This window comes from Bison bison, unplaced genomic scaffold, assembly GCF_000754665.1.
Source record: "Bison bison bison isolate TAMUID 2011002044 unplaced genomic scaffold, Bison_UMD1.0 scf7180017860731, whole genome shotgun sequence".
In the NCBI taxonomy this organism is placed as follows: Eukaryota; Metazoa; Chordata; class Mammalia; order Artiodactyla; family Bovidae; genus Bison; species Bison bison.
The window spans coordinates 1-13,397 of NW_011491303.1; the positions used below are offsets into that span (position 1 = coordinate 1).

Consider the following 13,397-nt stretch of genomic DNA (forward strand, 5'->3'; position numbering starts at 1 on the left):
CAAAATGTACTTTTTAAACAGTTGAAGTTCATAAACAAAGAATGCTTTAAAAAGTCAGTTTGCCCAAAAAAAAAAAAAAAGAATATAATTTTGTGTATTTTGTCATTGACTATTCTTTATCCTCTTTTAGATATAACCTCAGTTCTTCTCCTTCCAAAATTTCCAGTATCGTCAAGAGTCCATTTCACATCGAAAAGAGGAAACAGTTACAACACAACTTGATTCACACTACCGTAATTTATATTAGAATGTCTTTCCTCTTCTTTTATTTCTTTTGATTTCATTTCATTCACTAAGGATAAATGAGTAAAAACAATGCTGGATTACCTAGTGATTCAGGAAGACAGCTGCAACATATGAAAGTGCAGAACTTGAAAACACACCCACTGAACTAGACCAGTAAGTCTCTGGCCTTGCTTCATGAAGTATCGTCCATGGAACAGGAGTGTAGCGTCTGAGATTGTAGAAATGCTGACTTTCAGGCCCCTGTTGCAGATGCAGTTATTTAAAACCCTCATTATAATGGATCACACCAGGTCATTCACATGCCCATAAAATTTTGAGAAGCGCGACTGTGAGGCACTACTAAAGTTGGTGCCAAATCGGGGTGGTGGGAGTTCGCGGGGGAGGGGGTGGCTCTGAAGAGGGACATGACAATTCAATGATTCCATGAAGAAAAACAAATGACTCCATTGTGGTAAAAGTTCTAGGAGGCAAACATAATTGAAGAGATCCCACAAAACCAAACTGGCAACTTCTGAGACCTGATCTAAAACGCGAAGGAAACACCGAGAGGCAGTTCTAATTCTCATCTCAAGACCGTCTGAGAACCACCTTTTTATGGCTATCGGGAGAGCATTCCTAGTACTCCCGGGCTTGATGGGAGGTAAACAGATTTCATTTTTTAAACTTGTTTTGCTCTATTTAAAACAGTCTTGCCTGAGGCCCCGCTGGGATTTGAACCCAGGATCTCCTGTTTACTAGACAGGCGCTTTCACCAACTAAGCCACGGAGCCAGCTGCAGTTGACCCTTGGTTCCTAACATTATTTGAAGGAGTTTTCGCTTTCCTGGCTCACCAATGCATTTCTCAAGAACTTAAGATCAACACTACAATCTCAGGACTCTTTCTCAAAATTTCTATCAAGTCTTTTACCCTCTCTTGTCTGAAATATGCACAGAAGTTTACATGCTGAGCCAAGACAAGAAAAACCTTCTGAACCTCTGAACCCTTGAAATCGATAGCCAAGTCGTTTGACTTTTGCACCTTCCTATGGGAGATACTTTTCACTTTCATGCATTGGAGAAGGAAATGGCAACCCACTCCAGGCCAGTGTTCTTGCCTGGAGAGTCCCAGTGACGGCGGAGCCTGGTAGGCTGCCGTCTGTGGGGTCGCACAGAGTCGGACACGACTGAAATGACTTAACAGCAGCATGGGAGATACTAATACTTCTCCCTTTCGAATCTGTAAAAGGAAAACGATGGTGCTTATCAGTCTTGAAACATAGCATGAAATGGAGCGCTTGAAAGGACTTCACCACATCTTTTGCTACGCTCACTGTCAAAGAGCAGTATCTTACAAGAGAGGAGTGTGCCTGTTCATATTTATTTTAGAGCAACGTGGACGGTAAAGGCATGCAAAAGGGAAAAGGAAGGTAAGAATTCAGCAAATGTCAACATGCAAGAATGATGTTTGACACAGAAATACAGACAATTAAAACTTTGGTAGACATGTCTTACATTAAAAATGTCATCAAGTTCTTGACTTGTCTGAGTTCCTAAAATGGACACTTACTGCATAATTATCAGAGAATAGTCCTCTCCTCTGAGCATGAGGCAGTATGCGATGATGCTTTAGAGCTCAAACTCTGATGTCAGACTCCACTGATTCTTTGTTCCAAATCTGTCATTATACTCGTGACTTTGAGAAAATGTAAAACCTCTATTTATTATTTTTATTTACTCAAATTCTTTGAAGAGTGCTGGCAGGTAGTGTAGATTATTTCTAGCCTCAATCTATAAGACTGCTACAAGTGTTCTATATCTAGGCCGCATAAACAATACTGCTTCCACAGGTGCTAGTGAATAGTGTCAGGAAGCTGCCAGTATCTTTTGCAATAACAGACTTTTGTTTTGTGGTTTTTTTTTTTTTCCCAACAACTGTAGCTTCTCGAGTACTTCTGTAAAGGTAGGTCACATTTTCCATTTATTTCTATTTGAAGAACTCCTTCATTGCAATCACATACTGCTATAGGATTACAATTTTTCTGCCCAATGTGATTGCACTTTATCAAGTATTTTGTGAATTAATGGGAAAACTAAGTTAAGTTAGGAACCACCTGCTGTTAAGCACATCAAAGGCTTAAAAATCAAAGCACACAAATAAGAATAGAAAAACACACACACACAAGAAAACAAACCCACCTAACATTAAAGTAACCTTTGGTCTCCCACTTCAAAAAAGAAGGGGTGAGTAATATTGCCTGGGCAAAGTATGATCTCTGTGACGACCCCACGGAAGAACAGTGAACTGGCCATTGTTCTGTCTGAAAATCTTGGATTGTGTCATGGGAACACAGGGCAAGACGGTCTTGCCCTTTATAATGGGCAAGATGTCACAAAGAGCAGTGGTTAAGATGTTTATTGACACAAATGGAAATGTTTTCTGGCCAAGCTAGGAAAGAAAACATTTCAGGTGTTATTTGAAACTTTGTGAGAGAAACTCACCGAACTTCAAGTTCAATATACACCGTATAGCTCCATTTCAGATGTCTTTTACAGGCTGAAGACGAATGTCATTGGTCTGGTTTGCATTTCAGTGTGGGAATGGGACTCTGGGAGAATAATCTGCAGCATGTACCATCTTGCACAGGTCACCATGTAAATATTTCTGCATGTCCTTCACCAAAGAAGACATCAATCACATTCCTTCAGCTTTTAAGAACTGCCTGTCATGGACCTACTGCCCACCAGGCATTTGTCTCAACTCTGATTTAAGTGGTGGGAAACAGACACATTTCCTATGCGAATTTTGAAACACAAATTTTTATTTTGGAGTATATTTAGAAAAGTTGCAAAAACAATAGAGTTTCTTTGTACCCATTTCAGAGTTTCCTTTAATTAGCTTCTTGGGTTACCACGGTACCTTTATTAAAGCCAAGAAACCAACACTGCTACTTTAATAATAACTAAACTCATGTATTTGTGTGTGTCACATCTGTTCTTACACTAATGTCTTCCCCCCCCACCCACGGGATCCCACATTGCATTCAGCCTCCTCTGGTCTGTGATTATTTCTTGGTGCGGATGAATTATTTTTATCCGGTATTTTTATGACTATCTTCCAGTCTAGGTTTGTCTGATAGTTTTCACACGAAGGCCTGGGCTACAGGTTTCTGGACGAGACCACAGAGATGAAGTACTTGTCCCATCACTTCCTATCAGATGTGACTTGATAGGAGGATAGCTTACCATTAGTGATGCCAACCTTGATCACTTTTAAGGGAGTGTTTGCTGTTTTTCTCCCTGGTGAAGTTTCTTCCTATGTTTTCCTACTTCTTCCTGGATATTTAGAAGCTAGTCGGTCAGGATGGCCCATATTCCAGAAGGGAGAGGTTAAATCTCCATCTCCTGGTGGGTTGGTGGAGAATAGTTCCAACCTTAGTTGGAATGCATCAGTAAGAAAAATACATCCCTTCTCCTGTATTCATTGATTTACTTATTTAATCACTGATTTATAACAGTACGGACTCATGAATACATATTTTATACTTAGTTTGCATCATTATCTCAAACTATATTATTTGTTGTTCAAAGTGTTTCAGGTTTGGCCATTGATGGCTCCAGCTCATAAAGAGACAGCTGACAAAACTGCTTCCTTCCTGCTGTGTTTGTATCAATAGAGTTTTTTCACATAGCATTTGAAAAACCTTGTTTCATCTTTTGCTGATCTAGTTAAGACTCAAGTGTGGAAATGTAGAAAGTGTAGATGGTTTCATAGTCTATTTTAGGAGGAAAATAATCCAGTAAGGTCAGTTTCTTTGCTGGAATCAGTTACCCTGTGGATCAAAATGCGCCAAAGCGATGCTCTATGGCTTGCTGGGTCGCTGACTGCTATCCTTTCGTCCTGCAGATGCGAGTCAAACATGAGGAAAGATGTACGATTCCAGTGACAGTTCTCCCCGAGAGTTCCGTGTCCCAGACATGAACTGGGATGTAAGCGGTGAACCTAAAATGGATGAACCGTCACCTTCTGTGTCTAAGTGTGAAAAACAGGTAGTCTTCACACAGCCTGGCCCGTACGGGGATCGAACCCGCGACCTTGGCGTTATTAGCACCACGCTCTAACCAACTGAGCTAACCGGCCAGACATGGGAGTGTGGGATAAGGGAGTCTGAGATCGTGTTTATGCTATTAAAAGAAAAGGTATCAATACGGCTTTTCCGGGAGCTGGAAAAGGAATACAGTGAACCCAAACGACCACAAACTAATACTCAAAGAAAGAAGAAATCGCATTCTTCCTCTCCCCCATCGTGGAATTAGGGGGAAACAAAGAGGAATTCTTAGTATTTGGCGTGAATGAACTCTATTTCCTGAGGACTGAGGTAATCAAAACTGTGGCAAACCTGCCTTAGAGGTAGGCCTGGCACCACAGCCACATTGATAGGGAGGCTCTGAGAATACTTGAGGAGACGAGGTAGCCCAGGACAAACCCCAAAGCCATTAAGTAATAAATGGAGAAGCTTGCAAATAAGTATCCAGCAAAGTAGGAGGAAAATCAAGAGGAAGTGAAGATTGGAGGGTAGACCTCATTCTTTCATCTCTCGGCAGGAATCGAGCACCCATGACTGTCAGACCATGGTGCACACTGTTAAATGATGATGGGAATCACTGAGGCTAGACCTCAACATGAGGGGCTGTGGTTCAAGAGCAGCGTTTGTTACAGCGTAGCACCTGTGAGTCGGACACGACTGAGCGACTTCACTTTCACTTTTCACTTTCATGCATTGGAGAAGGAAATGGCAACCCACTCCAGGGCTCTTGCCTGGAGAATCCCAGGGACGGGGGAGCCTGGTGGGCTGCCGTCTACGGGGTCGCACAGAGTCGGACACAACTGAAGTGACTTAGCAGCAGCAGTAGCACCTGTGTTCTGCGCTAGGACTGATCCTCAGGAGAGAGAACAGTGTTACTCCTCAGGGTTTGGAGTCAAGAAAGGCAGGGAACGACCCCTCACAGAATGGGCTTTATGCCTCTGTTTCCACACTCCTGCCCATCCCTCCCCTCATCCCACTCGTCTTTACTTTCCCTCCACTTCCCAGCTTCCCAGAGGCACTCAGGCCCCTTGACTGGCTAACTCCTGGTCCTGGTGAGGGTTGAACCAACCTGTGAACATGGTATTGTTGGCCGTGCCAAGGCAGGCCAAGTAGGCCCCCGTGAGACTGGGTCTAATCTCTCAGAGATTAGGTGTCCTCAGCAGGAAGGCTTGATCAGAACCCTAAACCCCTTGGATTGGAAGCTGGACTTGCCCAAGCGTGACATTTGATTATGGGGAAAGATTGGTGAGTGAAAAAGAAGGAAAACTAAAAGACAGACAGAGAAAGACAAGGGTGAAGTGACAAGAAGAGCAGTAGAGGCAATGAGGAAGAGCCTAAGAGACAGAAACTGAGCCTCACGGAGAAAGCAAGATTGAGAAGATAGCAAAGGACAGGGAAAGTCTGAAGAGAGAGGAATAGGGGCCGAGAGAGAGTGAGAAAGAAAGTGACTAAAGGGATGCAGAGACCAAAAATGAGAGACAGAAATAGAGCAATGGAGATAAGTAAGGACAGAGCAAGCAAGAGGGGAGGAAAGTAGAAAGATACTGAATGAGCAACAAGGGCCGAGACAGAGACGAAGAGCAAGAAAGAGAACCAGACTAAGACACAGAGAGAGACAGAAATGAAGATATTCAGAGAAACAGGAGCAGATTGAGAGACAATTACAGACAGAGAGAGTTTGGAGACTGAGGGAGGAGGGTCCAGTGAGAGCAACAGTGAGAAGCAGAGACAGGTCAGGGTCTGAAGTCCAGAGACAGACAGGCAGCAAGGCATTCAGGCCAGTACTTGAACAGAATTTGAGCCTGAAGCTGATTTTCAGGGGGAGGAGATGAGCGTAAAGAGCCGTGTTTATTTGACATTTGACATTTAAAATAATATTCTCATTGAGTTGTGGAGATGGGAATGGCAACCCACTCCAGTATTCTTGTCTGGAGAATTCCATGAACAGAGGAGCCTGGCAGGCTACAGTCCACAGGGTCCCAAAGAGTAGGACACGACTTTGTGACTGAACAAAAATGACAGAACATTGAGAATAATCACTTAATTTATATAACTCTTTGTAACAAAGCACTTTTAGTCAGGAGTGAGGATTTTGCAGACATAGGATGGTTTTATGCAGGACAGTTGCCAATTGTGAATTCCTGGGAATTTCCTCTTTCAGAACAAGCTGCTTTTTCTTGTCGAATAAACGGATACATCCAGGAGTGAGGTGGCCCTTCTGGAGTTGGTGAGGGTGTAGGATTCAGACAGCACCCCTAACTTGGCTCTTCTTTGCCAGCCCAAGCCAGGTCTGCAGCTGCTGGGAGACTTTCTGTAGAGAGGTGGGGAGAATTTGGAAAGTTCAGACTCCAGCGCTAGTAGAGAGCAGGAACATGCAAATTAGCATGCAAATGATAATGCAAATCACTGAGAGCTTTTTCTCTCTTACCTGTCACGCAAGGCGGAGGCTCGGGGAATCTGAGGGTCTCTCAGGTGCCATGTCCAAGCAATGAGAAGCACTAGGGATGAGAAGGGCTGGCTCGGAAGATCCCAAAGGCTGTGTTACACTTAGCACATGCCAGGGGTCTGTATCCCCTGGAAAGAAAGGAAAGGATGGTGTGTTGAGCCACAGCCAGGCAGACACTAAGGAGTCAAGTTCTGATGGCACACTCACCATTAATAAACAGCACTTGGGTGGCTCCTGGGGTCTGGCCACCATAATAGGAGTTGGTCTGGGCCACAGCCTGAGCTACAGATGAGGTTGAAAGCCCAAACACCTGTTCACATAGCTCAAGCTCGGAGGGCAGATCTGGGAGCTGGGAGAAAGGGCACCCGGGGACCTCACAGGTGACGTCTGTGGAGAGAGGGATTCATCAATGTGGAGTATATAGCCAGCCCCCTACCTCTTTAATAATCATGTTCAGAGCTCTCCCCAGTGATGACTGAGACAGTTCCAGACCCTCCCTTCAGTGAGTTCACGGTCGTCTCAGAGTTGCACTCAGCCCAAGACACTGATGGCCTAGAATGATCAGAGCTTGATAGAAAAATGTCTGGAGTGAGGTTGGGGGTGTCTCAGAAGGAGCATAATGAGCCTGGACCACTTTGAGATGGCTTGTCTGGGCACAGCAGAGACCGTATGTTTGGGAGGTGAGAGTTTGGCCAGTCACTCACAGTAGCCAAACTCGGTACAAGTTTGGTACAACCACTGCCGGTCACCCACGCTGGACACTTGGAGTTCTGTGACCCTCAGCTGTGCCACTGTCTCTGCTCGAGGAATGCTTAAACACCTCTGACCCAGGCTGTGTGTGACAACCTAAAGGACAATACACATACATATATGCAGACATACGTTCCTTGCCCCCGCAGCCCTGGGCCACCCCCCCACCCCCCCACCCCGCCGCCCGCCGTCCACCCCCGGGCCATCAAGCCAGGGCAGGGCCTGGAGCCATTGGTCCCTATGGGTCAAAGTCAGAAGTCAGAAGAGTGAGTTTCTGCGTTTTCCTGGGGTCACTGGTCAGAGGTGCTGGGGACCTAGGTCCCTATGGGTGAGAAATTAAGGTGCTAGATGACTAGGAACTTCTCATCTGTAAAGTTGATCTTGGGCAAGTGAGAATATCTTAGATCTCAGTTTCCTCAGTTGTGTGTGGGGACAATAGTAGTGTTTACTTCCTAGAACTATTTTAAGAATTCAATGAGATAATATATGTGAAACACACCGCACAGCATTTGGTGCAGACATCGATGGAAAAGTGATAGCTGGATTGTAGAGGCTGGAGTGCGAGGGAGTCTGAGGCTAGGAGCCCCGCTCTCTAGGAGAACTGTGTCCCGAGGACAACTGTGTCCCCTGGACTATTGTTTTTCCTTCATTCTACAAATACTATTTGAGAGTTTGCTGTGTGCCAGATTCTCTTGCAGGCCCCAGAAAGAGGACAGAACAATGTAGGCAAAATATTAAGCACAGTCGCTAACATCTGCCTACTGTGCTCCGGGCTCCCTGTTCTCTAGGGCATACTGCTCCTACCTCATTTCACCTCCGAGGTCCTTTTGAGATGTAATGCCCATTTTACACACGAGGAAACTAAGGTGCAGAAGGGTTTACTCTTGCCCAAGTTCACACAGCGGAGGTGGAGCAGGAATCCTCGCTCTGCTCATTCTTGGCGGTGCTTAGGGTTCTCACCTGCACTGCCCGACGAAGCCCGCGGTAGGGTGCAGAGCCGCTGCAGTTGCCCTTGCAGTTGCCCCGATCACCGAGGAGGAGTCTGCAGAGCTGTCGCACACTCAGGGGCGCTCCAGCTTGCCCATCGTACTGCACCGCACCTCCCACGAGTGCCTGCAGCCGCCCCCAGAAGCTCGGCCTGGTCCTCAGCGCGCTCCAGAGACCCGCACGCTCCCAGCTCCACGCTCAGCGTTGCCCAAGCCCCTCTGCTCGCGCGCAGCCGCCGCTCCACCTCCGCAAAGGCTGCGGACGCCGCCGCCCGGCACTGCGAAGAGCGAAAGGCAGCGTTGGTGAAGACTTGGGCCCGGGGTTCGGCCTTTCCCTTTCCGTGACCCTCATCCTCCCTGGGCTCCCCACTTTTCCACATTCAGATTCATACAGGGGGCAGTTGAAACTCGCTTTTGCTCGAGGCCCCGCCCTCTTCCGGCTCCTCCTCCGGGCCGTCCCACCCCAGGCCCCGCCCACACAAATACAGCCTTCTGATAGGGTCGTCCGTCCTCAGACCCCGCCCCCGTATCAGCCCCGCCCCTGTTGGGTTCTCCCTTCTTGGTACCCAGACCCATCTTCAGCTCTCGCCTTCCCAAATTCACCCACCTCTCGGGGCTCCCAAGTCTCTGAGACCCCAACACCTTGCAAGCTTCAGCCGTTTTCTCTGGCCCCCATCCTCAAGGCCTTTTCTCTTTCCCTATCCCCTTCCGACTGGGCCCCAACTCATACCTCCAGGGATCCGCCAATCGCAGTGTTCATTAGGCTTCTAGACACCACCTAAAGTCCGGTCGCGGAAGAATATCAGGTGATTCGCAACACCGAGGCCTTCCTCCCCCCGGGCCCACCGCCCGCCATCCTTACGTCATTATACTTGGAGAAATCCAGTATGGCCCGCACCGGAGCGGAAGAGGCGATGGAGGCAAAAAAGAGATGGGGAAACTGAGGGAGAACAAGTTATCAGCCTGGGGGCTGAAGGACTGGGATCCCATATCTGCCCGCCCCTGTGTCACTCACTCGTTGTGTGATCTTCTACACACTGAACTCTTACGAAGGCAGATTGGGATGGGGGATGGAGGGAGGAGGGTCTGGAAGGAGGTTTTCCTATTATCTGAGTTATGGACCTCGCAGTCCAAGTTCCTTGCCCCCAGTCCACCCAGAGGGGTCCCAGGACCTTTAGCCGGGCCCAGGCAGCCAGGGAGCCAGCATAGGAACCTCCGAAGCAGATCCAGGGGCTGGTCGAGGAGACGTTGAAGAGGCGGGAGAGTGTGAGGCGGGCAGAGGCCGCATCCGCCAGCCTAGGGTCAGAGGAGAGGCTGAGTCGGTTCCCATGGGTAGGAATCCCTGAAGATTCCCCGACTTACAGGCGGGGATCCAGAGACAAGAATGGAGAGAGCCTGGCCAGAAGCTAGGGTTTTTTTCTCATGAGGTATTTCTGAGGATTCCCTATACCTACACACTCATTTCCGCACAAGTGCCTAGATCAGGGGAGACTCATTTGGAAAGCTTCCACTCTTCACTTCCAGACTAGGTGGGAGAAGAAAAATCTTCAAGACAGTTTAGGTGAAAATCTAAATTATAGGAGGGATTGGAGACTATCAAAGAGAGCTACTCAGGAAGAGGAAGGGGCCTAGGCTGGATAGGTTAGGAGGTATTGGCGGAGAGGGAAACACGATTAGAAAAAGAGACAGATATTGAAATATATCTAACATCCTTCCTTTTTTTCTTTCCCTTTGGCAGTACCACAAGGCTTCTGGGATTTTAGTTCCCCAATTAGCAGTGATCGAACCCATGACCCCTTCAGTGGAATCGTGAAGCCCTAATCACCTAATCACCAGGGAATACCCTAGCATCTTTTTTTTTTTTAATCCCAAATGCTTTCTCCTCTCCCTAACCTTTCTGAAACAGTTTGTAGTTAGTGTCATCCTACTGCAGTTGGAAACTAGTTTAGCCTGTGAAAAGATTAAGAGACAGAGAGGAATATACAGGCAGTGTGATACAGATGGGGACACAAAAAGATGGAGACAAGAGTGAGGCAGAGAAAGTCAGACTGATTACAGACAGATACAGAGATAGAAAGCAGAAAAGGGAGAGATAAGTCCTGGGGGGGACAATAAAGTAGGTGAGGGAGGAAAGAAAGAGAAGGGATTTGGTATAGGTGTAGGGTGCACTGAAGGAAGTGAGAGAGGGAGCTAGACAAATATCTGGGGAAGCCCACTCTTTGAAGAAGGCAGAGTTCAAAGGCTCAAGGAAGCGATGTGCCTGCAAGTCTGGGGAACAGCAAGGACTTCAGTGTACCTGGAGCCCAGTAAGAGGGAGAGAGAGGCCAGAGAGCTAACTGGGGAGCCTCCAAAGCCAGCATAGGAGCTTCCAAAGCAGATCCAGAGGCTGGTGGAGGAGATGTTGCAAAGGTTTTGTCTTTGCTCTGAGTGCGATGAGAGACATGTGAGGGATTTGAGCCAGGAGAGAGGTGATCTGGATTGTGGTCTAATGATCACTCTGGCTCTTCATCTGGAGAATAGACTGATGGGATCAAGGACAGAAACAAGGAGACCAGTGAGGAAGCTGTGTCATCCACATAAGGGATTCTGGTATTCTGGACCAGCAGGTCATAGTATGATAGCAAAAGATAAGAATACAGTGGAAGAGGTGGAGAAATAAAGGATAGGGAGGGAGAGAGATGGAGAGACAGAAAAAGAAAGAATAAAACACTGAAAGACAGAGAAGAAAACATGGGACCAGGGACTCAGAGGTCAACTTTGGGCAATGGAAGAAGAGACAAAGATGTAGAGAAGCCAAAATATAGTCATCCTCAGTCCCATGACCCCAAACATCCCCTACCCGCACTCACGCATGGCGGCTGGACAAGAAGCGGAGCTGGGCCATGTCCAGCCCCTCAGCAGGTATACTCAGGCCATAAAATCTATGTTCCAGACTTATCACCAGGGCCCCCCAGATTGGGGCCAGATTTGCAGGGTGCCCTGTGAAGAGTCCAAAGGGGATATGTGTGAGGTGGGTGTCAATTCTTGCAAACCTCAGGCTTTACAGCACTTCACAGTATACAACTCCCCTTCCTCGCCTCCACCAGCTTCCCCCTGTCTTTCCTCATGCTTGCTTCTTACCTCTCATCACTGAACCAGGTCCAAGGCTGCCTTCACCCCCCAGATGCAGGAATACAGGTCCATCCTGGCTGGTCCAATGTTGGTCATTTACCCAGTACCGCTAAGAGGTGGGATGGGGAGGAAGAAATGGAATCGTGAGAGTTCTGACCTACTCTTTATTCCCTGTTCATTCTGGTCTCTTTCCCTAATGGATCTTTTTTATCTGACATTGACTTGTTTATTTACATGTTCATTTCTCTCCTGTTTGTCTCCTCATCTAGAATGTAATATCTACAAGGGCAGATATTTTTTTCAGCTCTTTCACTTTGATAATCCCAGGGTCAAGAATAGTGGCTAGGAAGTGGTAGGCACTTGCTCTATATTGAGATAATTATTGTAGAATAATTAATGAATGCAGGTGGATTTAGAAATAAGGCCTGTGTGAGATGACCTTTGGAGACTGTGGGGAGAGCAAGTGTAAAAGAGTAGGTATAAAAGTGGTAAATCTGTTCATTCATTCAATACATATCTTCAAGTGCCTATTGTGAGCCAGGTCTGGTTCCAAAGCTGGTCCAGATTTTTGCTCCATATTGAGACTTGGTGGTGCATTTGGTGATTAATCTGAAGGACAGGGAGAAGGGGGGTGGTAGTGAGGGGCAATGAGGGAGTGAGAGTGAATGACAGGGAAAAGGAAAGACTGAAGGATAGGACCCAAGGACCAAAAAAGTGGGAGGCTAAAGAAAGGAAGGGGAGACTGGGGGATAGAGGGCAAATCTAAGACACAGAGGGGCTAGACTAAAGGGCCATAGGGATACTGACAGCAGATATCAGGTAAGACTGATGGGGAGAGGACGAGGTGACAGAGGTGTAGAGATAGGAATAGAAAGCAGAGACTGAGAGGTGGAGTAGGGGGACTGAGAAGGGAGTAGGGTGGGCAGTGGATCTCCGCTCTCCTGGCCTTACCTGCAGGAAGGAGCGTCTGTCAGAGGCATTGAAGGGGTCCAGTGGCTGCTCCAACCACCCCTCTTTTGGGAGGGTCACAGAATCTGGGCCCAGCCCCAAGCCCAAGGCTGAGCTCTCCTGAAACCTCAGGATGTGCTCACCAAGGCGCCGAAGGAGGGAAGCTGTGGGACGTGGAGGGGAAAGAGTCAGGCCGGGGCTCCCCAAGGGGGCCCGGCCTGACTCTCAGGATCCTCCTACCTGGAGCTGAGGACGCCCAGAGGGAAACCAGGAGCAGAGGGCCCAGCCATGGTACAGGCCCGATGTCCATGCTGTCCAGTCCTTTGTGGGAGGGCTCTAGGGGCTATGTTCCCACCACTCACTCAAGACTTCCTCTATTGTCCGAAGGGCTGGCCTTTCAATTTATAGTCTTTGATCAGGAGCTCAGGTATGTTTGCAGACTCCTGTCCTGGAACAGGTCAAGCTTCTGTTGGAACCATTCAAGCAAGGCAGGGACGCCAGAGTCTGTATATAGAGCCCTGTGGCTGTGGCCCCTGGATATGCAATTCTCTCTCTGCTCTTGATTTTCTCCTCTCTTGTCCCTTGATCTCCCTTCCCTCTGGCCCTCAGTCTCCATGCCTGTGCCTCACTCTCCCCTCTCCTTCAGGGGCCATCTCTTTCTACCTCAGGAGCCCCTCTTTCCCCCACCCCGCCCTCCAGCATACTTTCAGTCCCCCTCATTTGCCCCAATATTCAGTCTGTTTGTCTCTTTGTTCCACAATTCTCTTTCCATCTTCTCTCTACTTCAGTCTCTCTCTTTCGTCTCTCTCTGTCTTTCGTCTCTCTCTCTCTTTCAGTCTTGGCAT

General features: G+C 47.6%; 1 protein-coding gene and 2 non-coding genes across 3 annotated transcripts; all 3 read right to left on the bottom strand.

Annotated features, from left to right (window-relative positions):
• Nucleotides 1–942: 942 nt before the first annotated feature.
• Nucleotides 943–1,016, bottom strand: TRNAT-AGU. The gene has a single exon. It is a non-coding gene; the product is annotated as a tRNA-Thr (tRNA).
• Nucleotides 1,017–4,290: 3,274 nt separating this feature from the next.
• Nucleotides 4,291–4,364, bottom strand: TRNAI-AAU. Its single transcript has one exon. It is a non-coding gene; the product is annotated as a tRNA-Ile (tRNA).
• Nucleotides 4,365–6,553: 2,189 nt separating this feature from the next.
• Nucleotides 6,554–12,862, bottom strand: PRSS16 (protease, serine, 16 (thymus)). The gene is given in 13 exon segments (XM_010832280.1): nt 6,554–6,622; nt 6,740–6,885; nt 6,965–7,144; nt 7,462–7,603; nt 8,468–8,626; nt 8,628–8,771; nt 9,224–9,271; nt 9,356–9,433; nt 9,666–9,789; nt 11,343–11,472; nt 11,614–11,713; nt 12,556–12,716; nt 12,793–12,862. Coding segments are annotated over 13 exon segments (1,551 nt in total).
• Nucleotides 12,863–13,397: the final 535 nt, after the last annotated feature.